Source organism: Haliaeetus albicilla, chromosome 1, assembly GCF_947461875.1.
Source record: "Haliaeetus albicilla chromosome 1, bHalAlb1.1, whole genome shotgun sequence".
Taxonomy (NCBI): domain Eukaryota; kingdom Metazoa; phylum Chordata; class Aves; order Accipitriformes; family Accipitridae; genus Haliaeetus; species Haliaeetus albicilla.
The window spans coordinates 18260417-18285720 of record NC_091483.1 but is presented as its reverse complement, the minus strand read 5'-3'; the positions used below and the strand labels follow the sequence as shown (position 1 = coordinate 18285720).

General features: G+C 35.6%; 1 protein-coding gene across 6 annotated transcripts in view; it reads left to right on the top strand.

Moving 5' to 3' along the window:
* The window catches only part of LRBA (LPS responsive beige-like anchor protein), a 434158-nt gene that overhangs the window by 391827 nt on the left and 17027 nt on the right, over positions 1–25304 (top strand). For 5 of the 6 annotated variants that reach the window (XM_069780575.1, XM_069780554.1, XM_069780535.1 and 2 more), the window contains 4 exons: positions 1344–1536; positions 4273–4335; positions 7687–7842; positions 12401–12568. In XM_069780575.1, the coding sequence (XP_069636676.1) occupies positions 1344–1536; positions 4273–4335; positions 7687–7842; positions 12401–12568 (580 nt within the window). The remainder of the gene's footprint in view (positions 1–1343; positions 1537–4272; positions 4336–7686; positions 7843–12400; positions 12569–25304) is intronic. The other variant, XM_069780564.1, reaches the window with a different exon arrangement.

Here is a 25304-nt window from a genome sequence, read left to right as displayed (position 1 = left end):
AATTGAATGAGCATCCAGGGAGGATTAACTCATAATATTGATTGGCTTTTAGCCACTTGCTCAGAAGGGTGTCTGGGTAGCTTATTAGTTGCTTTTATTTACACCTTTATGCAAAGACTGTAAATAGGAATTCATAGAGCAATATGTTTTTCTAAGTACTCTTAATAACTTTTTAAAAAGGAGTGATAATAAAAATGCAAATGTATTTAATTTTTTTATTAGTTCTGTATAAATATACATTAAATGTATGCACTTACATACACATATATGTAATGAAATATTGCAGGTGGAAAATAGCCAAGAACACTTCACTAGTGTTCTAATTCAGTTATTAGAAAATTACAAATACTAGAGCAATATGGCTACTGGTGAACTAGGATGGTTGTATTTCTACATCTCAATGGAGTTCTCTTTTTTTAGGTACACCACACCATCACAAACCCATTAAGTTTTGCTTTTCCTCCTTATGTTTGATATCCTGATCTAAGGTCTTCAATATTTTGTTTCAACATTTGCAGTATTGTTAGAGAGCTTAGTTAAAAAGTTATTAAACTTTTCAATTTATTAAATTAAAAAATAAAACCTAAAAATATTATGTTGAAAATGAGAGTCTGGATTCATTCCCTCCCTGTGGTATTTCTAGAAACAATGCAGGATAGTGTCTGTAATCACGTCCACTTTATATTCTTTACAACTGCATTTAATTATGTTTGTCCTTTGAAACACATTTGCAGTGAAGCCTTCTACTTTGCATTCATAAATCTTATTTTTGTACACCAGAAATATATACAGAACATATATCTAGTGTATGTGCGTATCTGTTTATTTTAATGTGCTTTCATGTTCTCATCTGGCTTGTAAAGAATTGCAGTCTGCCAATTTAATGCAACTTGAGACAATCTCTGGGAGTGGGAATTTCTTTTGCTCACTTTTTTTTTTTTTTACTTTTTTTTGTTTGTTTGTTTTGGTTTGGTTTTGTTCCATCGTAGTTTGACATTGCTTTCCTTGACATAATATCTCTGCAGATACGAAGGAGAATTCTTTTGAGAGAGATAGGCGATTGGAAACTTTTAGTTTAATCTGCTGTGATCTGTAGCAAAGTTTGTATATAGACACCCTGATTTCAACAAGGCCCTCAAATTAATAGTGTACATGAAGGTTTTTCTACCGAAAATGGTTGTTTCCACAAGCCTGTCCACTATTACTGCATTTGCTTTTCACTGCAGCTGCTATTGGATCTTGTGTGTTTTAATCCAATCTTCCTTCTCTTGTCCTGTCTTCTTTCCTCCTCCCCATGTTTCCTTTTCCCGTGTATTTGGGTTCTTGTTGTGTGCACTCAACAGTATCTCCTCCTGCAGAGTCCGTTGATGTTCACAGACCAAGCTCAACAGGACGTTATCATGGTTCTAAAGTTCCCATCTAACTCCCCTGTCACTCATGTAGCAGCCAACACCCAGCCTGGTCTGGCCACTCCTGCTGTGATCACAGTTACTGCAAATAGGCTATTTGCTGTAAACAAGTGGCACAATCTTCCTGGTAAGTGAATTAAAGTACGTAGCCTAAGAAACCACTGCCATCAAGCAGTACTTCTGTTGTCTGTTTCAAAATTTGCTGCAGAACTGTTTTAAAGTGTGAAGAGCAAGTCCACTTGATTGACACAGCATGCTCTTCACATGTGGACTTAGTTTCTCCTTAAAAAAGTAATATGAACTATTGTGTAGTAAGGTGTGTAGCACCCAAAAGGTTTATAACAACAATAGGTTGCTTTCCAGGCCATCGGGCACTATACAAGAAGACAAAACCAGTACATCATCACTACTTGATTGTGGTAAAGTCACGCCCTTTTCTCTTGAATTTGTTTTTCAGTGAGATGGAAGCCTGAACCACATCATGTCAAAGAAAAGTTTTAAAGCATGTAGAACTTGCTTGAAATCTTTTCTGCTATCTTCTTCTAGTTGTTTATAACCACCATATTCTGATGTTAAAGCCACTCAATGAGAATTAGAAGATAAAATAATATGGGAAATCTGTATCTTCTCTAACTTAAACATCCCAGAATTATTAGGTGCTTATGTATTTGTCAATATGAAAGGAAAACAACATATCCATTTGCATAGCAACCAATCAAATTAATTTTCCTTTAAAAATGTGTTGGACTTGAGAATATAGTCATGCTGTTTTCAATTCTAAGGTTCTCTAATCTTAAAGGCACTCATGGTCCTTTCCCTGACTATGACAGTTTCAGGCCCAAGCCATGAAAGGAGTTTATTTCAGTGCTATGCAGTAAATCTGGTCAAAGGCTTTTCAAGAAAGGGAAGAAAGAGTTTCTACTCAAATAACTTGAATAGAGGATATTTGCACCAGGGTAATATTCACATCACTGAAATTCCTACTAAGAAATCTGGACCCATGGTCCTTGATTACATTTTGAAAAAAGCCAGATGACTCCCACACTTTTTCCTAATTCTTACAAATTACCTCTCAACATTGTACAAATAGAAACATCTATGTATTATTTCACCCACCCAAGAAATGCTTAAAAAGAAAGGTGGGAAGGAAGGGAGGGAAAGGAGGCTTGTCTAGATAACAACTTGTGAGCAAGAACTATTTACAGGGCTCTTGACATTTGTTTGAAAGGAGGATGGCAATATCCTCTCATACCTTGGATGTGTGACCATGGTCATATAATATTCAAGGCTTTTAAAAAATAGCCTTTGTGGACATACAACAGTCATGGGAAAAGAAGAGGTCCTAGAGTGGTAGGAGTTGATTTTGATTTCCTTGTAAATCTGCTGGTTGATAATCTGTGGGCAAGCAAACCAATCGTTGAGCGTAGTAATCAACTGTTTTGAGTTGAACAAAACCTTCAGATTTTGGTTTTTCCCTCACCTCTGAAAGGGACACCAGTAAGCTGTGCCTCTGAGTCACTATTTTTTCATTTAGAAGCATTTTACACTTGTCTTGCCTTTACAAAGAGCTCAAGAAAACCTACAGTTCAAGGCAAACAAAAGCCAACCAAACAAAACCAAAACCTTCCTCACCCCACCTCTTTGAGAGCAGACTGGTCAGCTGCAGACTGTCAATGGAGTGCTACGCTCAAGATATCTGGGTATGGACTCCTGAGACTAGCCTTCACTATTGTTGCCTTCAAATTTTATACCAAAATGGGATCTGCTAGGATTAGAGGGCAGGTATCATTGCTACTCCGTTTCTCCTGCTGTGGGCTCAGCATTGTCTTTACTAATGAGGCATCATGATAAAAAAGTTAAGTTGCCAAGTGACCAGTTGTCAGTGATGTGTAATTAAAAATCTCATTCCTGCTTTTGTATATGAGTTTGGTGGCTTTGCTGACATCTAATGGCACTGGTACCCAAGAGGGTGCCTCCATTTTGTCACGTGGATTTCATGTTTTGTTCTGTGTTAGTGTTTCATTGCAGCAGAACTATGACTTCCCAGTTACTCATGAAACCCTGCTATTGATACTAATTTTTATATTAAGCTATAGATGGTAGATAGAAAAATCATAGGTGTAAGTATTCAGCCATTATTTTTTGTTCTGCTTCCAAGAATGTCTTGTAGGCTGGGGGTGGGGGAGTTTGCTTGCTTGCTTGTTTGTTTTTAGTGAGGCTGTGGAAAAAAAGGCTTTTTTTTTTTTTTTTTTTTTTCTTTTTTAACACTGAAGGAAAATTCAGGAGGTAAACATTTCACTGGTATGCCAGGTGCCCAGATGAAATGTAGGTCGGCAGAATTATATATTAACTTCTGTGCAAACTTGCAAATAAATGGGTTTTGGTGATGGATGAATCCTTAAATACTAGATGACTATGAGATTTCCCTGTCTGCATCATAAAGTGACTTTTAAAAAAAAATGTCCTTTGTGCTTCACTTGTTCAAAGCAGTGCTTTAAAAAGTAAAGAGGAAAATAGTATTTGCTACAGTCAGCAGATGGTTGTCACATTTTGTTTTCAGTGCTCTTTACCACTTAATTTTGTTTTGTTGCGACAGGAGAGGTTGCCAGTAAAGCATCTGCTAGAGCTTATGGCTCAGGACCGGAGCTGCTGCTGATGGCATACATTCAGAATAGCACTAATCTAAAATAAATGTTTAATAAGCAGCCTGTGAAAGCACCTGGAATTTTTTTTTTAAATTCAACTGATGCAGAAGAATCTTGAATAGTTAAAAAAAAAGGACGTAGCTTTGATTTGTAAAACGTATGTGTTTTCATGTATTAAAAAAATGCAGAGTTTTAAAATCTTCTTTCCTGAATTCCAGCTCATCAAGGTGCTGTACAAGACCAGCCTTACCAGCTGCCAGTGGAAATCGATCCTCTCATAGGTCTGTCACTTCCTTCTCTCTTTGCGATTCATTAAGCTCTGTATGGTGGCCCTGAAGTGTAGATTACGGTTGTTTTTCACTTGCTGGTTGCTGGGAATGGAATTTTCCTGATAAACCATTTGCATGCAAATTGGAATGCAATGAGCTGTGGCTATGCTGGTATTTCATCAACTCCCCCTCGTTGGTTTGCCTAATTTGAACAGGCCTAGGACGCGTGTCAGTGAAAATTAATATGGATGCTGTAATAATGTGTGATTGAGAATGTGCATGAAGTACTGTCAGGATAATATTGGATCTTTTCATCACTCAGACTTGTTGATGAGCAGGAGCGAGGCACGTTATGATGAATTGGTGCACTGGTAATGTGATGGAGCTCCTTTGCTGAAGAAATTTTCATAATAACAGTGGGGTTCTTAACTGCACCGTGTTGTGAAAAATAAAACCATGGTGCCAGGGTTTCATCATTAAAGGAGATCAATCCTTTCTTCATAGACCTGCTGTTCAGGCTGAGGGGATTAATGTGTAATTGCAAAGTGGTTTCAAAGTTGAAATATATTGCCCACTCCGTTTTACTATTGAGATATTAGTATTCATTTTTCAAGGGTATTGGATCTTTTGATCAGCATCACTAGTTAAATTTGTGTATGATTTTCTTTTATTAAAAAGGAGTGGAGGAATGTCTTTCTCTTATTTAATGACTCAGTGTAATAGATTCAATTCATGACTTTTTATTATAGAGGTTTATTAGTTTATATAGAGCTGATTTTTCTATTAGCATGGTTAGAGTTTGGTCAGTTCTTTCATTACAGACCCAACTTTGGGGAGTGCATACTTGGACTGTAATTCAGGAGCCTGTAGCATGGCAAATGGAACCTTAAACATGATCAAAAACTCAAACAACCTAACCCCAAAATACAAACTAGTTGTAGGACAGTTCGCAGGAGCAAAGAAGACACGATTCCGCTCCCTGCCCCCAATTCTATTAGACTTCTAACTTAGCTGGTTTTTAAACTGTCCATTTCAGGATGGTAGTTTAAATGAAAAAGAAGTGAAGTGGCCAATTATAGAAGCATGGAAAAATCAGAGCAAAAATGAACTTGCCTGGATAGGTTAGAATGACAGGTCTGTCAGCCAGTGAGAATTAATTTCAAAACTAATATGCATATCACAGTAGGAACTGCATTGTATTGGTCTGTAGATAGAGACTGTTGCTTTGTAGCCATTTTGCTGGGTAAGCTCTATGATAATTAAATCAGGAACAGTGTGGGCATACCAAACCATTTTATAGAGCTGAAAAAATGTTTTTCCAAAGTTTTTAAAATCGATTCCCATCTGAATAATGCAATACTTATAAATTATAATAAGGAGGACATGTGCTGTAACTCTCCTTTCCTTCCTGAAATAGATTTTATCCAAAAAATGTTTGGAGCAGGAAGTGTATTTTCTGCTTTAAAATCTGCTGTCAAGTAGATCTTAAAAATATAAAAAAACCACCACAGCAAAAAACCCAAAATCACATTGGGCCTGTCCGATAATTTTTCTACATATTGTGAAGAACATTATGAAGGAAATAAAATTTTAATTTTCATTTGCATTTTTCATAATTTTAAAATTATAATTCCATTTTCAGGCTTGCCTTTAATTTACAAAATACTTTGACTTTTGTTTGGTATAAACACCTTTAAAATTAATGTTTACGGTTCTGAGAAATGGTTTAATATTCTCTTCATACAATAGATCTCAGATCAGCCTTGCGATTATATTGAACATAGTTTAAAAGGCTTAAAGCTTTCTTTGTCACTGTTAAGTAGCATCATTGGGTACAAGCAAGTAATTATGTAGATAATATTAAAGGTTTTTAATTGTGGCTAGACACGTTTACCTAGAAATGGCACCTAAGAGGATCACAAAATTACACTTTCATGGTTATAGCAGGAATCTTGTTGCTGCCTTAGTCATAAGGAGGGATTCCTGCTGTCCTCATTTTCCAGTTGCCCAGGAAGATGTAAACCAGCAATGTCTGATATGATGTAGATCCCAGACCTCTTTCTGAGGTGAATTTTTTCGAAGGTCTTACCCACACTGAATGTGTTGATCTGCATGTTTTTTGAGGGGTGTATTTGCCATTATTTTATCATACAGAACGCTTCACTGTGCATTTATAATGCGTTGTTGTTACTCTTTAAGGGGTCCCAACAGCAGTCAAGGCCCTGTTATGTGTTATCTGCGGAGCAAGTGGCAATACCTTGCTAAATTATTTGCTACCCATATGGACAAGACAGTATCAACATTTTAAACATAGCAAAAGCATAAATAAATTAAGGATTTGATATGGAGTAAATGGAATAAGCCCAAGGGTAAGGGGATAGCTAGACTGTGAGAATGGAAGGAAGTTAAGAGTAAAGAAGAGCACAAGACCAGGACAGAGACAGGGCTGGGGGACCACCTGGAATGGAAGTAATGATGCTCCGAGCAGTCTGCAGACAAACCCAGGTCCAGGAGAACTTACTTGCCTGGGATGGGAGTCAGGTTCCCTCAGGAGCAAAGCACATTAAAAATTCTTCCTACAGTGTAGGATTTTCATTATATATATCTATAGGGACCCATATGTGTGTGTGTATATATATATATGCACACACATCAATTAATAAGGGCAAAATATAATATGAAAAATGTGTTCATTAATTGATTCCTGTCCATTCTGTGGGTTCACAATGCAGGATTATCTGGGGAAATAAAACAGCAGGTGATCAAAGTAGGGTTAATTATTTTCTCTCAATCCTAAAGGAGATTGTGGAGATAAGCTGGTTAATTCTTGTGCAATGCTCAAAAAACTGTGAAATGATAGTGACGTTTACTGCAGTTAGCCTTTTTTTAAATTACAATGCTTGCAATGCAGTACAACTTTTGTATGATTTTGAAATCATAATTCCATTGTCTGCTGCAGTTGAGCCACCATATAGCATATATGTATATGTACTGTCTTACAATTACATTCCCTTCATCTGTTTCCTAATTTTTAATTTCCTATACTAGAAGAAGCAGGGAAGGAAGCTTATTACATTTTTATGTATCATTCCTTTTGCAATCTTTCATTTATATTTGTCAGCTGCATTTGACTTAAAGAAGGGCTTTCTTCGATTTTAGAATATATACTACAAGGAATTAGCATTGTTCCCAGAAGCGTAATGAGTATTTTATAGTAAAAGTAGACAGAAAATATCCCTGCCACAAAGAACAAGTAACAGCAGTGAGGAATAGCTTTGGTGTGAACGTAAGTTTCTAAAAATGTGCTTTTGTTCTGTGAATGTGGGTGCTAAAATTTCTTGGTTTGTGTGTCTTTCTGTTCAGCCAGCAATACAGGTATGCACAGAAGGCAAATCACTGACCTTTTAGACCAAAGCATTCAGGTACATTCCCAGTGTTTTGTCATCACCTCTGATAATCGTTACATCTTGGTCTGTGGCTTCTGGGACAAGAGTTTCCGAGTTTATTCTACCGACTCAGGTAATGTATTTTTTAAATATGGGAATAGCCTAAAAGATTTCTCTGTTCATCATCAACCTACTGTTTCAAATAAAGAAAGAAGGGGGGCAGGAGAGAAAGTGGAGTATGTATTTATTCCCCTATTAGTAATATTTGTCAAATCTTTTCTTACCTACTGCTACTGTGTGCTGTATGCCATCATTTTTGTGGAATGATGGCAAATATAAGACAAGGAGCTCTTGTTTACCATAGCATCACACTTCAAATCTATATGACAGGCATGCCTGTTCTTACGCTGTAGTTTCCACAAGTAAATGAGTTTTTGTGAAGCTTTGCATTCCAGGAGAATTAATTGTTCTTAGAGTGCTTACTTGAATTTAACTCTGGTTGCTTTTCAGCACCAGAGAATTTTTTTTTTGAGGAAATGCAGGCAAGCACCATAGAATAAGAACAGAAGTGAAGTCTTGAAATCTGGTGCAAGAACATTTATGAAAGCCTTTGAAAGCTATGGTATAATAGAAAAATTGATTTGGAGCCACCAAATTCTTTCATATAACATAAACTGATCGATATAACGGGGAGCAGTTAAATTAGTCTGTCACCTGGCATGTATCCAAACTGTTGAAGTCATGCATGTGTCATGCTAAATAGAAGAGAATCTTTCAATGTAAGAGCTACAGGAATTTAAAAGCCTTGGCACCCCAGAAAAAAATAGGTATGATTTTTTTTCCCTTTCATTATCTTATAATAGGAATAGCGACCTTACTGCAAGGTACTTCTTTGGGATTAATGATCCGGTGTGGTTAATGTGTGTGTGCCATCAAGCTTTCCAGTAGGTTATTAATCCCTAGGGAATATCCTACATGTGTGTCATAATTTCTTAAATATATTAGTTAATAGTGTTTTTCACACTTGGAAAACCAAAATATTTAACAAAACAGGATGGTCTTTAATGAGAATCTGTTAAGACTAGATCTCATGGCATATTTTAGCATATCTGTCACTTTTGCAATTTTAAAGCCTTAATTATAAAGGAGAAGTTCCATTTACTTCGTATTGACTGCCTACAATTCATTATACAGACATCTAGTTAGACCCTTCTTAGTTTAATTTTTTCATTGATGAAAAAAAATTTACATAAAACTGTGAATTTAAAGGAGATCTTCAGAAAAGTTAGCTAGCAGTAATAAATATTCAGTGTATATTCTTGATTTATATGAATAGAGAACTAATACTTTTGTGTTGAAGGATATATTTTACTTTACACCTACGGAAGGAACTTGTATGGTTTTGGTGGCTTTGTCCTGTATCAATCTGAACTACAAATATCTCATTAAGTTACATCCTGTGTAAGTCAGATATACCAGGCACCTCGTTACCATACCTAATTATGGTATAAACCAAAATACAGTTGTCAAAAAAATTGCAGGAGATTTGTGTCTTCTCTGTGTCTCCTGTTTGTCAATATAGCAACTCTAGCTCTAGTTTAAATCAAGTGAATTCAGATGTAGTTTATTTTGCCTCGGATTAAAATGAGAATATAATAGTGAAATACTTATTCTGAAATGGGCAGAACAGCAAGGGAAAAAGATAAAGTGATCAGTAATGCATAATGGCAAGTGATCACAAGTGTTGAATTCAATTCTATTTTAGCACTTACACAAAAAGGGAACCTTTTTCTTATTAGATTTTGGGTTTGTTTGGGCTTTTTTAACAGGAAATAATTTTAACATAAATTATTGGTTCTCAGCACAGCCAGTATAGCAGAAGCACAATAAAACCTTCCTCCAGCAGTGGGAATGATTTCTAGACAGCATTTTAGATTCAGTAGTGCAGAGACTTGAGTCTTATTTTTCTTTTAATTATTCGTAGCACAGCTGTCAAATAAAACATTAACTAGAAAATTTGTTCTGTCAAAAAGGGATATCTGAGCACATACGGTAAAGTTTGATATTACTGTATAGAGAGGACAACTCACATTAAAGGAAACAAAAAAGTTGAGGAACTCTTAGGAGATTAATGTTTTGGGTTTTTTTTTTTTTTACTAATATGAAAGAGCAAAAGCTTATTTCTTGTTTTGATGGAATTGATTGAACCTTAGCTGCACAGTAACAAAGTAAAACTAACAAGGCAGTGCAACTGCATGAACAGCTGTCAAACAAATAGCCTTGAAAAATGTTTGTTTTCTAGAACAGAACCTATAAACATAGAATATAATTGAAAGAGAGATCTCTATAACTCAGCAATGTTTATAGCATAAACTTGCATTCTAAAAGTATAAATCACCTCAGGTAGTTGAATACCTACGGCTATACAGCTGAAAAATATAATACATAATTAAATTATTCTCAAATCTAAACCATGTAATTGACAACTTGAATTTTCAGGGAAAAACATACGCTTGGTAAGATGTTTTTGTATATTGCCAAAATGAGGTTATGTAGTCTGTGAGTGTTTCACTGCTCCTAGCTGTGAAGTTCAGTAACTTTTTCTGACTAAATCTATTGACTGGTCAGCGTCTGAGACAGTTAGGTGACCCTGTGACACAAATTAAAGCCCTGGTGTGCAGAGGTGACCACTATGGAACACTATTGGAGACTCACAGAGATGAGTGAAAGACTCGATCGCTGAGTTACTCCCCTTTCTGATACAAGGTAGATCTGCACAGTAAGTGTACCTTCTAGGGTTTTGCCCCTTCCAGTCAGAAAAGGCTCATGTGATAGTACTTCATCTCACAATTTCTCTTGGAGGATTATACTTGCCTAATAAGTTTTGTCAGTGTTCTATGCTAAAGCCGATGTACAGGTTTCCTTTAAATGACATCATGTTATTCTATTTTTTCTTCATGTATTAAAGTAATTCCCCCTTTCTGTAGATATTCGTACCTTTCTCTTGGTTTTTTTTCAGGTTTTCTCCACTTTATTGCAATTACCTTTTTGATCTTCTATTATAAATGAGGCTGTTAAAATTATTTTTTTCTTTTCTCAGAACCACTCCCTTAAGTCTTTTGTTACAGTTAATGTTATTTAGTGGCTTGATATGAATACAGTGCCTTTGTATTGCGCAGAAAGAGGGCTATGAAATGTGTCCTACTAGCCATATTATATGATCGACTAATTGTTTTTAATAAATGCACCAAAATATTTCGTTAAGATGTGCTTAATTTGAGTCCCGATACCGATTTGTGTTACTACTTGTCATGTTACTAGTTATTATTTTTAAACACTTTTCAGGACATTTTCTTTCCCGTACAGTAGTTTGCATTTCCTATTTCTTTTTTGGCTTGTGTTGTTAATCCTTCCAAAGTCATCACTCTTTTCCCCTCTGTTCTTCCTCATTCTTTATTCAGCCCAAAGCACAAATGGATGCATGGGCATTTGGGCTGAGGAATCTGAGGTCACACGTGAATGGCATCACACCTCACACTTCCTTGTGTCACTGGATGCAGAATTTGGCCTGGCCCATGTTACCTGAATGGGCCAAGTAGGCGCATTAAGAAATTGTGTGTGTGTATCTTGTCCCGTCCGTACAAGATCTGCAGTTGCTAGGCTCCAGCAAATGGAGTGAGATGGATTTGAGTGCTTACAGTCTCATTTTATAGGATCACGTATGCTGCTGGCAGATCCAGAAACCGGCAGGACACTTGACATGTTTGCTGTGTAGGAGCCAGCCTCTGGCAGGGTGGTCTGGCAGAGATCTGCTGTGGGTGACCTTACATGTGTTTCCTTTCCCACGTGCAAATCCACTATGCATGAGCATCCACATTCACATTTTTTCTGAAAATATTGTCCTGTTTAGTTAAGGTTAAAAGGTAATAGTCATATTCGTGTTTATACAGACTCTTGAATGGCACGTTTTTAACTGCCTGGACTTTCCTTTCTTTTTAACATTATGTCTCTTATCAGCAGTACAAGTATTTGTCCTATATCAATGAGAGAGTTTTTTCCAGGTCTGTCTTCTGAGGTTTCTTGAATATTACAGAAATTCTTAAAAGGGAAGGATGCTGGTTGAAATAATTGGCAAATGTTTAAATGGTGATGCAAAAACCTGGGTACAAGAGGAATTTTTTGTCTAAATCTCCTTTTCTCTGTTTAAGGAGATGCTCAAAAGCTGCATATCCTATATACACGTATGTGCTCTCACACTACCAATTTCTTCTGGGTCCTAAATGTTCTGTAGCTTCTTCTGATTCCATTTCCCACATCATCATCAGCTTTGCATTGTTACTGTTACTTTTGTCAGTGAACTTACCTTAAACTTGTCTTAAAAGAGAATCCCATCATGTTTCCTGTCTGTAAAGTGAATGTAAACATATAGAATTAAAAAAATCCTTCTGGCATGATTGGCCTTTGAATAAAGTATGCTATTTATGGACTGTAATTTTTTTTTTTTAGGGACTACTGCATTTTTAAATAAGTTTCCACCAAACCAAGAAAAAAAAAAAGTACTCTCCACTATAGTTCTTTTTGGAACCTTTTTTTAATAAAGAAAATATTTCTAAAATACTTTATAATGTATTTAATTTGCCTTAGAAAGAATAAAAGCGTCATTTTAAAACAATCATTTTTATGTGTTTTAGGTAAACTGATACAAGTAATATTTGGACACTGGGATGTAGTAACCTGCCTTGCTCGTTCTGAGTCCTATATTGGAGGAAATTGTTACATTCTCTCAGGATCGCGTGATGCAACATTGCTGCTCTGGTACTGGAATGGCAAAACCAATATCATTGGTGATAACCCAAGAGGTAAGCAAAACCAGAAAAACCTGTTTTATAAGGACATTTTCTAAAAATGGCTTGAGTGAACACTTTGCATGATAAAGTTTTCAGTAACGTTAATGTCAAAGTACGGTGGGGTTTTTTTTGTAGTTGTGATTAGATCTAGTTTAAAGAATTGAGGGTAAACAGTGCTTGCTTTTCAGCACAAGTAGAACTAATTTTTAGAGTTATAGGATACTGAACATTACAAATACTTTTTTTTTTTCTTGTCTCTCATTCAATTGGGAAAGGGTGGCTCCAGGACTGAGAGAAGGGAACTCTGTTTTTATATTTCCTGTTCAATCTGAGTAAATCTTTTCCTCTCAACATGACCGTTTCATTAAATACCTGTATTTGAGTTGTTTAAAAGAAAAAAGACTGTACACTGCTCCAGTGCAGACTGTATTCTATTCAGCTGTAATCTTACGCATGTAGGTTCTCACAGCAGTACCTTAGCTATCAATAGAGTTATACAGACAGTGAATTTTAACTTAGACTAAGGTCATTGTAATGAGATGTGTAATGGCCTGAGCAGGACACTTAGGTGAAAGGAGGAGAGACACGTGGGACGGATTAAAGAAGCAAGCTTAAAACTTTTTCGTTTAACACTTTGGTAGGGTGCTACGTGCCTAATGCTTGCTCTCACGTACTAGGCATTTTAATTGGTTCCAGTGCAAGAAACAGGGCTCATACCGTATAACCAAACTAATAAGTCAGAGTAACCCTGCTTCAGACTAATTCAGTTTTAACCCCTCCCCACCCAAACTCACCTTGCACTTGCCAAAGAATTTAATCTCTTCCATCTTGCACCGTTTCCCAGAAAATCCCAAATCTTTTTACGCATGAAGATTCTCTCTTTTAACTCATAATTTTCTACGGAAAACAATGAAATGCTATGACTGTTCAACCCTGCTGTGCCTGTATTATATAACAGGAAAGGTAGAAAGTGATCTGGTTATTGTGCCAGTTTCACTCCACACAAAAAATTAATTCCTGATGCCCAAAGCAAAGAAGGCAGCAGACATGCAGCTTGACAAAAAGCCTGAGTGAGCCAGTTCACAGGAGTAAGAGCCTTTCGAGACAGCTGGTGATGAGAGCTGTGATATGTGAATAGAGGAGTGCATCATAGCAAAACAGTGGTCCTGTTCTCCCTGTTCAGCCAAAAAAAAAAAAATGCTCTGAAGAGAAGAGGTGAGAAGCAGTATATTCTGTCTGTCTTCAGAAGTGTGTCTGTTAGGTTTTCTGCCATACACTTAAGGTCTTCTCTGACCCTGTTTAAATACTAGTAAAAACATACCTGCTGTCTGCAGAGGACAAAATGGACATCTGGAAAATAAGAAGTGTTGTTGTAGCTGGCATATACAGCAATTATAACTAGCATACTATTTCATATAATGTAAACAATATCTGACATCTTCCAAATTAATCAATTTGGTAAAGTTGTGTGTTCCATAATCAATCTGTTACTCAACTGGAGGTATTTGAAAAAAAATAGGTGGTTTGACTGAAATTACATCCCCTGAACTATTCTGAGGAAGCACAACTAATTAATATCAGAATGAATATCTGAATTTAACTTGCAAATTATTTGATGTTAACTGTGAAAACTATTCAAAAATTGCCCAAGATGCAGAAGTTCATTTCACACAGTTACTGAATCATCAAGCAGAGGATGGGAGCAAACCATCCCCATTATCCTTCCAACAGTCTGATTCAAGAAATGGGAGCTTTTCTGGGATGTGACTAGCAGAATTTTATGAGCATCTTTAAATAAATACAGCTTTGGTTGAGGGACAAAATCTCTGTGAACACTTTATACATATTTTGCAATCTATCAATTTAAAGAAAATGCAAACTCTGCACTATTTTTGCAGAGCTTGTAAACTTGGGAACTCCAAAAAGTCTTTTTGAGAAAGGAACTTAAGACAGTCAAGCAAGCTTGTAAATCCTAAAGAGCAAAACTGCCCTTTTGAGGAGGAAACCCTAAATATTTTATTGGTGTGAAGCAATGAACATTTGTAGGTGTCTCCTCATAGTGTTTTCAAGGCCTGCAAGTGCAGCCCATCTTTGCAGATTCCTAGGCCTGTCCTGAGAAGTTGTTCTTGTTGAGTATTTGCCGGGCTTGCCTGCTTTTTGAACAAGACCTTGAGGCTGTAGGCTCCTTTATGACCTTAACAGATCACATGCTGAGAATTTGTACCTAGTATGTAACTAGAATAGGTAGATTTTGTTACAGTCTGTTGACTGTCTTCTCAAATGCAAATTTCTAACGTATTGAATTTTGCAGTTTTCAAAGTTAATGCTAGGCTATTTTAACTACTGTTTAAAATCAAACAATAGCTACCTGGTAAGTCTCTTTGTTTGCAGTCCTATTAAACTTGTACTTTTAGGGCCATGCAATGGCTCCTATGTTTACTAGTTGCCATTATGTAGCTTTTTTTGGTGATACAGCATGCCTGGAAGCCTTTGTTATGAATTGGAATCTCATGGCACTGAACATAGGCCTAGACATGTGTGTAGTAAAAGACAGTTTCTGCTTCAAAGAGATGGTAATCTGGTGGGTTTAATTTTTCCCAGAAATAGCTTTCTACAGGCATCTCTGTTCAGTCAAATTTTTTTTTGAAAAGGCAAATAAAAAGAGCTGTTTCTGCTTAGTTCTGATTTTGTCAGAAATGGAAAGCACCAGCAGACTTGTTGGGTTTTGAGCCCTATTACTGCAACTGTAACTTCCATCCATTTGTGGGATGCTAGATGTTTGACTTGTCTGATGACTTTTTGTATTTGAAGCTTGTGATTTATTTTTACCTCAAAATATAGTTTATTCATGCTTTCAATGAGCACTATTCACTGGAATTTTAGATACTGTCAAAGTTGATACTTATTTCCTATTTTTTTTCTCTATTTAATTGTCTCTAATTTCCATCTGAAAATGACTTCACAGCAACATGCATCCAATGGCACTGTACCAAATCATGATGCCAGAGTAGTTTCAACAAAAATAATCTAAACCAGGAGCATTTCTTTCCTCCTTTCATAGTACGTGTTGCCTCTGATATACATCAATCAGCAGACTAGTATGATCAAGCTACACTAAATACTATCCCATTGGACACCCATTACTTCACCAGTTACATTTTATTTAGGCTCCTTTATCTGGTTTCATTACTTTAGGAAGCACAGAGCTCTTGATCTCTGGCTGCATATATTCATATTTTAGAATGGTACTTAACTCAAGCTGACAAGCCAGGTGGGCTATGGCATACGTGATAAATAAGTGTTTTGTTTGATACTCTTTATCAAGGACAATTTTCTGGCCAACTGGACTGTATGGAAAAATTCTTTACGTTTGTGGTTTAACAGAAGATATATGTTACTGAAATGTTCATTATTTACATTCTTTAATTTTTAACTTTTAAACTGACTTAAAGAAATTACACCTATGCAGTCTCACTGTTTAGTTTCTCCCTAATAACTCTTGAATGCATTGATCAATGTAAACCGAGTTTGATGAACTTAAATCTCAAAGATATGAAATTCCTACACGGGACACATCTGCTGGAAACTACTTCTATTCTTCACAAAACAGCTTGATTACATTTAGGTTAAGTCCTTTTTCCCTTCTCAAATTAAAACCTGAAATTCAAAAAATATTTCACCATGCTCTTTGATCAAATGTAGGGTTTTTTTCTTTCTAAACTAATTGTTTTTGAAAATGTAGAAGCATGGCAGTACTTCACTTTGGTGCACAGGCCCTTTCTGATGCAGAAATGTTTCTGTGGACAATTTCTGACTGAGCCGAGGAATAATTCAGAACAGAGCAGAGGATCTGAAATAGTTGTATCCTTTAGAATAGCTCTGAGCCATTTTGAGCTCACATTAATTAGCATAATTTACTGTGGAGATGTAAAGTCACTTTGGATAGCGTAAGGGGCTTTTATTTTTCTCTCCTTGGCATGTGGCTTGCTTTGGGGAGGTGGAGGAGGTAGGAGGGAGAGGATGTAACCCTCCCCTTGTACCCCTTGAAGCCCATGTGTGATCTGTATCACAGGGTTGGCTTTTGCATATTTAGAGGCTCCGATCTAATAGCAAGGCACCACTTGGGGACATGACATTATGCTTCAAGACTTGCGTTCCTGAATAGGGTGGTAGAATGTGTAGAGGTTACTGCGAGAGGGCAGCGTACTTGCAGAAAGATGCCATGTTTTGCACTTGCCCAGCCTAATGCGATGGAGGTGGAGGGGAGGCGAGAAGTGGGGGGTGAGGGGAGGAACTGTGTGTGATGGCTGGAGAAAAGAGATGAGAGAATTCATTTGCATACAAATGGTGTGCATCACTTTCAGATCCCACTCTCGCTTTGAAGCTCAAGTGGCAACTCTTAGTCTTTGGACATTTCCTAGGTTGAGGGATTGCATTTTACTTTGTAATCACAGCACCATAGGAAACAGAGCGGGCAGGAGCTTTGGTCACCTGATCCATTCTCTTTTCCCAAAGAAGGCTTAACTACACCAAAACCAATCTTGACTAAAGTTTGTCCAACCTTATGTTAAAAACTTCGGCAAATATATTTTTGGGCCTTAGAAGCCCTATCATTAGCAGTCTTTTCCCAGTGTTCAGCCTAGTATCCAGTTCTTTTTTGCAGCAGTTGCATTCTATCACTTCTTATATATTTATTCTTTTTGTAGAGAACAGATTATTTATTTTCTCCTTGCAACAACTTCCAGTTATTTGGATTACTGTGACCTGCAGTTCTTTGCTTCCAGATTTAAAAACCCAATTCTTTCTGTCTTTTGCCATAAGTTATGGGGTTTTTGACCTTTGATTTTTTTTTTTATGTGTTCCTCTCTTCTTCAGTTGTCTGTCTTCCTCAAAGTAGACTCAGCAATGCAGTTGAAGCCTTTCCAGTAATAAGTAGAAAACAACCTGTTTTACAGACCAGTACTTTTCACATCCCCATGGGTATCTGTTTCAAAACAGCATGACAGTGTTAATTCTTTTAAGTGTATGAACCAATATAAATTTCAGTCTTTTCTGAAGAACCACCATCTACTCATTTGTTTCTCTTCCTCTGTGTAGTTTGACTGTGGAACCTTGTCTTTAAACATTCTGAATTGTATTCTTTTTAGACCGTTTCTCAAATTTGTCAAACTGCTTTTGAATTCTCATCCTGTCCTCCAGCAGACTTGCAGCAACTCATGTCTGCAAATGTAATTTGCAGTCTTACTCTATTAAACTGGTCATTAAAGAAAATAGATAGTACACAGTTCAGGAATGCCTGTCAATAGCTTTCTGAATATAGCTTTCCAACTGGCTTTTCATCTGATGTATAGTAGTATCTTCTAAATATGTGCTTCCCTATTTTCCTTAAGAAATTGCCCACGTGAAACAGTGCCAGACTCCTTACTAAAGTCAAAATACATGATGTCTCCCTGAACACAAGTCCTGTTACTCTGCCATTGCAAGAAAAAAAATTGCTTTAACATGATTCGTTCATAACAAATCCACATCAGCTGTTACTCATCTTCTTCTTTTCTTCTAGGAAATTGTGTGTGTGTGCGTGTATACGTAACTATAAAAGTTTTGCCAGTATTTTTTCTGTTTGTTGGGATTAAGCAGCCTATTCTTCAATTTCTAAGTTTTCCTTTCCTGCTTCTTAAACAACACAAGACTTTTCTTTAGTCTTGCAGAACCTCACCCAATATCTGTAAAACAACAGTTACACCTCTGGGATTACGTAGTTTTATTTTCACAGTATCCTTAAATCTGTATTATCAGGCCAATTGAGTTCCAAACATTTAACTCATTTAGGTAGTCTCTAATTGAGACAACAGTTCTCATTGCTGCTTTTACTTATGTTTGCTGCCTGACTGCAGTTGGCTTTAATAAAAAATTATTGAAAACTTTTAGTGAAATACTTTTAAATGTGTGGCATCATCTGTTGGTATTGCTTGCTCTTAATAACAGACCAACTCCTCATGAAAACATATTTTTGTGTTTCTAGAGTGACTGTTCTGTCATTGTTAGTTGCATTGCATCTATACTTGGCTATCCTGGGTTTGTCCCTGCTTGCTCATACCTTGCCTCTTACACGGGTTCAGAAGAATCTCACTTATTTTGATCTTTCTGCCCGACTTCCCTGTGTAACAGTCACTTGAGAACTTTCAGTTTTGCCAGCTGGTATCTTGTCTGTCTTATCTTTCTGCTGTATTGGAGCGGTTTTTGCTAGTATCCTTATTACCTTTTCCTTTCTTTCTCTGTAGACTTAACTTCCCATGAGATCTTACAGAACAGTGTTCTGTATCTATTGAAACCTGTCTTCCCAAAATACTTTGAAAATTATCTTGTTGTCCTTGTTCTTTCCCTTATAAAGCATATTGAACACTTTCATATCTTACGCACTTTCATCTAAGTTCCTTTCACCACCATGTTTTTGATGTTTTGCTATATTGGTTATAATCATATCTAGGTCATCTCTAGCTGTTGCTTATATATTAAAAATTGTCACCAAATTGCTTGCTATGCACATACTTGTATTCCTTTGCCAACAAATGTCTTTGTATTTGGAATATCCTATTTTCTCCAATCCTCCTTCTTAATGATCCCTATACCTACCAGGTAGAGGCCAATCAGAGAAGTGAATGTCAATCTACGTCTTCAATGTTTTTGGTTTTTTGCTGTAATTATTTTGTTTGGATGTACTTTCATGGAGGGGAGTTTTACAGTGGTGAATTTATTGTCTTAATATTGTTTATAAAATTGTTTGTGCTTATAAAATGGTAGGCATTTCCATAGTCAAGGTGAAGATAAAGCACTTTTCTGCTGTTCTTGTACTATATTCATAGAATATGAAAAGACTGTTCTGTTCTTTCAAAATGCCTATGGATTTGTTCATAATTATTTTTTAGTTTTCATATTTTGAAAAACAAAAAGATATCTAATTTAGAAATTGGATTTGCTTAATGAAATTAAGGCTTAACCAATAAAAGTATTCAGTACTAATGAAATGTACAGTCTGTGTATAACTGTATTACTACTACTAATACTAATGTGGTCTCTTCTGAGTTATTGCATTGATCTTCCACACATACGTGAATAAAACAAATTATATTACCTCCTTTATGTTAGCTCATAAAACTAGAAAATGTTACTTTCTGTATGTATCACATTTGCATCCTGAGGATTATGGGGGTGCTTTCATTGCGTAGTTTTATATTTTTAGAGGGTACTATATTCAGGTTTTCTGAAGTGTGTTAGAGAAATTAAATGCTCTTAGTAGTGTAGCTGTGTAGCAGGGCACGTGTGAATGAAGCATGTGATTTCGTACTTTAGCAAAACAATTACTCTATTTAACTGAGATTTAATTGAGAGGATTCATTGAACGCCTTTACTATTGCTAACATGTAGAATATCTTCTTCAAATACAAATTTTTAAAATACATAATTTTTTCAATTTCTAAAATATGAAATCTCCCAAAGGATTCAAAATTTAATCACCAGTTTCCTGTCTTGCCGAAGAACAGTCTAGCTGCTATCCAAGCTACTTTTAAAAAACCCTGTATTTTGTTTGTTTGATTGTTTTTTATAGCTATAATTCCGAAATAAGTATTTGAATACCTGTTTATCAATTAACATTATTATTAAATTAAAGCTATGGTCTTGAGACTAGAGAAATCATTATTTTTAATTGTATTAGTAATCATAGCAAAAGATAAAACATTTGTATTTCATCAACTGCTACGCACATTCTTCAGTTTGAAAATATAACATTTTTATAAGTGAGTGCTTGATAATTAATTAAAGTGGATAATGTATTTGATTAAAACTTTGAAAATATGACCTGATGAGCATCTTTGTGTTGGTTGATTAAAGTATAATATCATAGGTAAAAATTTCTGTGTATTTAGACACACTAATCCTTTAAACCTGAATTCTATGAAGATTTGCGTACGTGCTTGCCTCTGTACACACTGATTTCAAGCAGGTTATATGTCTGCTGTTAACTTAGTAGCAAAAGACCCTCTGTGCCTTCTTCCCGCATCCTTATCCTCATCTTGAATTAATCTGCATCTTGGTTCCCAAGTTTCTGCATGATCTTGACTTTTATCTTCAGTTTCAAAACCAATGATAATAGAGAAGATAAGGTTCCACATTTCTAAAGAACATTTATAGGATAAATATTTATTTAGAATTTTAATGATTATTCCCCCCCCCCGCCAAATACAATCTTGGAAGTAGTTTGCATAACAGCTTCTTTTCTTAAAAAATTAATTAGGAAGTAGTTGTAAAAATCTTATCTGTCCATGTTCCCTCTTGCATTTATCATGCTACGTAGTAGGGGTATCAAAATGTCCATGAATCAGTAATCATGTTAGTTAGTAATGGAGATTCTGCTATTATTGTTAATGTCTGTCAAGTGCTGGTCTACCGTAACAGCTAAAATTTGCAGAGCCTCCAAATACTAAAATATGTTTGGAATTGCTGCAGTTATTAAGGCGATAGATGCCGTTCACTGTAGTCAGTCTGTTAAAAGAGTGTTGCTCTGTGATAGTACAGCACTGAGAGTTTAAAAACAGTCTGCATGTGCTCCTTTCGGTGTTCAGTAGCACTTCTATTTTTTACCCCTGCACACATTATATTATTGTGTGAGTCCTTCTTCACAAAAAGCCAGTAAATAATTCAGTATTATTTTAACACTGTTTAACTGCAGACATAACAAATATTCTTTGTTTCTCAAAAATGGCTGGACAAGTAGCACACTATTGTATATAAAGAAAGAATCCTTTGGCACCATCTGCTGGCACTGAGTTGAAAGCTGATCTTGGGACTGACTCCAAAGCACTGCCTAGTAAAATATTTAAATTATATGTATTTTCACATATTTGGTGCAAAAAAAAATTGATTTCATTTGTAGTATAATTTTTTATCCTTTTTATTAAAGTTATAATGAGAAAATACAATGTGAATTTAAGGTTAACGTATGAACTGAAATCGAAATAGGTCAGGAGTGTTTTGTTAAGTGCGACTGTAAAAAGAGATGGAATACTTTTTTATTTTTTACTAGAGCTTTAGCAAGTGCAATATTAAATTTTTCTATTCCTCTTGTAAGTCAAATTCAGTAAAATTTATTTCATAGAGAAGACCCACAAAGCTTAGAAAAGTATCTGTAACATGTTTTGAAAAGGGTAGCAACCCCTAAATATTCTTCTACCTAACATTTATTGCAATATTTGATGTTAGTCTTGAAAGCCTCATGAAAGCTTAATGGACAGAGGGCCTGATGCTGTAAGTGGTCATACAATTCCCTGTATCTTCCTAGGGCACCGTTGTAGCCAGTGCAGCAAGTACTGAGACTATTTGCATTAATCTAGAACAGAGCCTTAAATTATACAGCTACAAAAGGTCACTGTCATTTCTTTTCTAAACTGTAACACTTTGATACCTCAAGGAGGTTGAGGCCTCATTCCTCCAAGTACTCTAGATATCACATATAAATGAAGGTTCTAGCCTCTGAATATTTAAACTGAAAGAAGATGAGGTATAACAGGTGGATAAATTCTGGTATATCTGGAAATCTGCAGTGACGCTGCCTAAGCAATATCATTTTATATTTATACAATGACAAGAAAGGCATGTCATAGATAGATATGAGGACATGGTCTGCATTGAAAAGAACTTGCAGTAGCATTCACTGATGCTTCAGAAAGCATTTAAATAGTCATAGTGATTTGGTACTGACGAGCATGTAAGTTTGTGTGCTATAAATATTTGTTTTGGCTAAAAGTATGTCCTATAGTGTTAAGTGCAGCATCTGGATCATCCTCGTTTTCAACTGGCTAAGGGAGATTGTGTTTCAGGATTTGTCAGAGTAGGTAATTGCAAATAACATTGTAGAGCAAGTTTTGAGGCACAATCCAGACGCAAGTGAAGGCAGTATGTATTTTGAGACTGGAAACAGAGAAAGAGTTTGGATGCTGCTTTTTTGGCAGTATACAGCTTCAGGTGTCACTAAAACTATATGCATGAAATTCTCCAGAAGGATAAGGATATTTAGTGCTTCATGATGTAATGCAGACCTTTGAGTTCCAGGAAAAACAATGCTATATTTACAACTTGTAACTAATAGTTGATGTGGTAAAAGGAATTATATTCATATGGTAAATGAATACAACCTTAATGTGCACCATATGCATAGTGGTGGGATGATGGACTAATATATCACATTTATTTACCTTGTTTGGTTGCTGGGAAAAATAACCATTAAGTTCAAAGTCTATACCATGTAAGACAAGAGAGTAATGCAGGAGAAATAATGGAATAAACTTACCAACTTAAATGTTGCAAAAATTATTTGGTCAATACAACAATCCTGACTCAGGTAGAAAATTATTTTGTAAATGTTTCTGGATCTAAATTCTATTAACACTAGCATCACAGAGATAAGCATTACTCCGCTGAGTGCAAGAATACCATATGTAATTAGAATTATGGTCTGTTTCATTGAAAAAGTATCTGTTTTAAAACAGTTACTTTTAAAAAAACAGCTAATTTATGTATGCTCTAAATTTGGAGTATGCCATCAGTATTCCCAGTTACATCGATATGAAAAGGTGGTAAGCATCTATCTAGTGCAATGCACTATTGGTGCATTGGTTTGAAATTAACTTTAAAGAAGCAATCAGATAGCTAAAGCACAGACTTTTATACGTGCTGTTATGGAACAGTATTATTTTGCAGTGATTTTTCTTATTTTAAACAAAGTTATTTTAATATAGTATTTTAACAGAAAAAGGAAACCCAACCTGCTGAATTGAGCTGAATTCTCATATGAAACCTCTCATCTCAGATTATTTTTTGCGTGAGGTATGAAATACTATATAAATTTCAACTACTGGTCAGTTTTAGCATGTTGTAAGATGTCTTTTATCTTACAGCAATTCTGCAGTAGGTGCTATTTCTGACTGGAATAATTGCTTGATGGGTTTTTTCCTTTTCTGTTGAGGTTTGTTGTTTTTTTTTTTCTTGGACTCACCAAGTAATGGAATAGTTGTAAGTATAAACCACAAGAGAGGAAGAAAATAGATTTTTTTTTTTTTTTTTTTTTAGCATAAACAAAAAAAGCCCCTTCATAAAGCTGTTTTAGAACATTCTCAAACAAAAATGACAGTGTTTTAAAACTTCAAAGCTGATATTTAAGTAGCAGTTTATGAAGTCGGGATGGTGCAAATATTAAAATATTAGTGTACGCTGACCCTGAATATTCACCTGCAGATACTTTTCAGGAGCTTCAAAAAGGTCTGTATTCAGTGGGAGGAGTCCTGCTGAATGACTTCCAGGACTTCTAGCAGATGAATCCCCAGTAAGGGTGAACTTGTTCCAGAAAGCTTCGCATTGCACATGGTGCAGGAATTAAGAGGCTGGCGATTACTGACTTCTGAATTGTAATATCCAATTCATGAAGGCCTGTTAAATCTTTTTCTTTACTGTGTTTATTTTGGAAATCATGGTGAACCCGTTCTCTTGACACGATGTGTATGAAAAATCTCTTATTAGTACTGAATAAATGTTAGTCACTTGTTGCACAGTGTGACTGCAGGAAGGAGTGCAGTAAGGCTTTCCTGTGTTATATTTGCTGAAATGAATTCTACAAGATAAATCCAATTTTTTTTAATTTACTGAAGAAACATAACAGCACTATATAGCATCTTCTGTGTTTTATGTTTTTAGATTTTGCTTCAGGATAGAATGATATGTTGTTCAAAGATATTGTTCCTTTTTCAGAAAATGTACGGTTGAAGTGGTTTTTGCAAAAACAAAACTTGCATCTAGGCATAAGGTTGTACTTTCTGTTGTAGAAAAAGTCTGAACAGATGGGAAGTAGTTTGAAAGAATTAGAGGAAGTGCTGATGGAGTGTCATGTGAAGAACCAGACAACAATGAAGTTCCTATATAATGTGGAAAGATTACATTGTTACATAAAAATGCATATTTACAAAGGAAAGATTATTCAAATTGTGTGGTATCACTTTAGTAAGATCTCATATCCATCAAAGAGCTAGCCTTTCTGCTCCAATGAAATGGGTTTTTAACCAGTTGGCTGTTATTTAAGTGTTCACTGTGTGTGATCTGTAAATAATGTTAATATACAGAGTTTATATAATATTTGACAGTCATCACTTTGATGTAATTAAACTCTGAAACTTGCTATATAATCAACATAGAAGCCTAGCAGCAAATTAGTTTTCTTGATTTACTTACATTTTGCTGAAAGCACTTTTGTCCAAATGTCATATATTCTGTAAGTGCATTTGTACTTCTCAAATTGATGTCAAACCTTTTATTGTTTTCCTCAATTTTTATCATGTGAAGCAACTTCAAAATTGTGAAATCTGTCAAACTATTTTTAGAAGACTTTTCTTATATATATAATTTGTTTTGGTTGATGTCTCTTTCTGAGAAAGTACTCGGTCACTTGTTTTTGCAAGAAGTAGGTAAAAAGATAGTTAGATTAACTGATGCTTCATTTAATTCAGATTTTATATTGACATAAAATCACATAATTAATTTGCCATTTAAAAGTGCCCTACAGCCTCTGCAATCATAGAATAATAATTTAGAAATGACTGTTTGGCTGTCTGTGACTTATCATAATTAACTGTCTTCTCAGCATAAAACATGAAAAGGAGCATACTCAAATACTTTATATTTTAATGTGTTGCATAATATTATC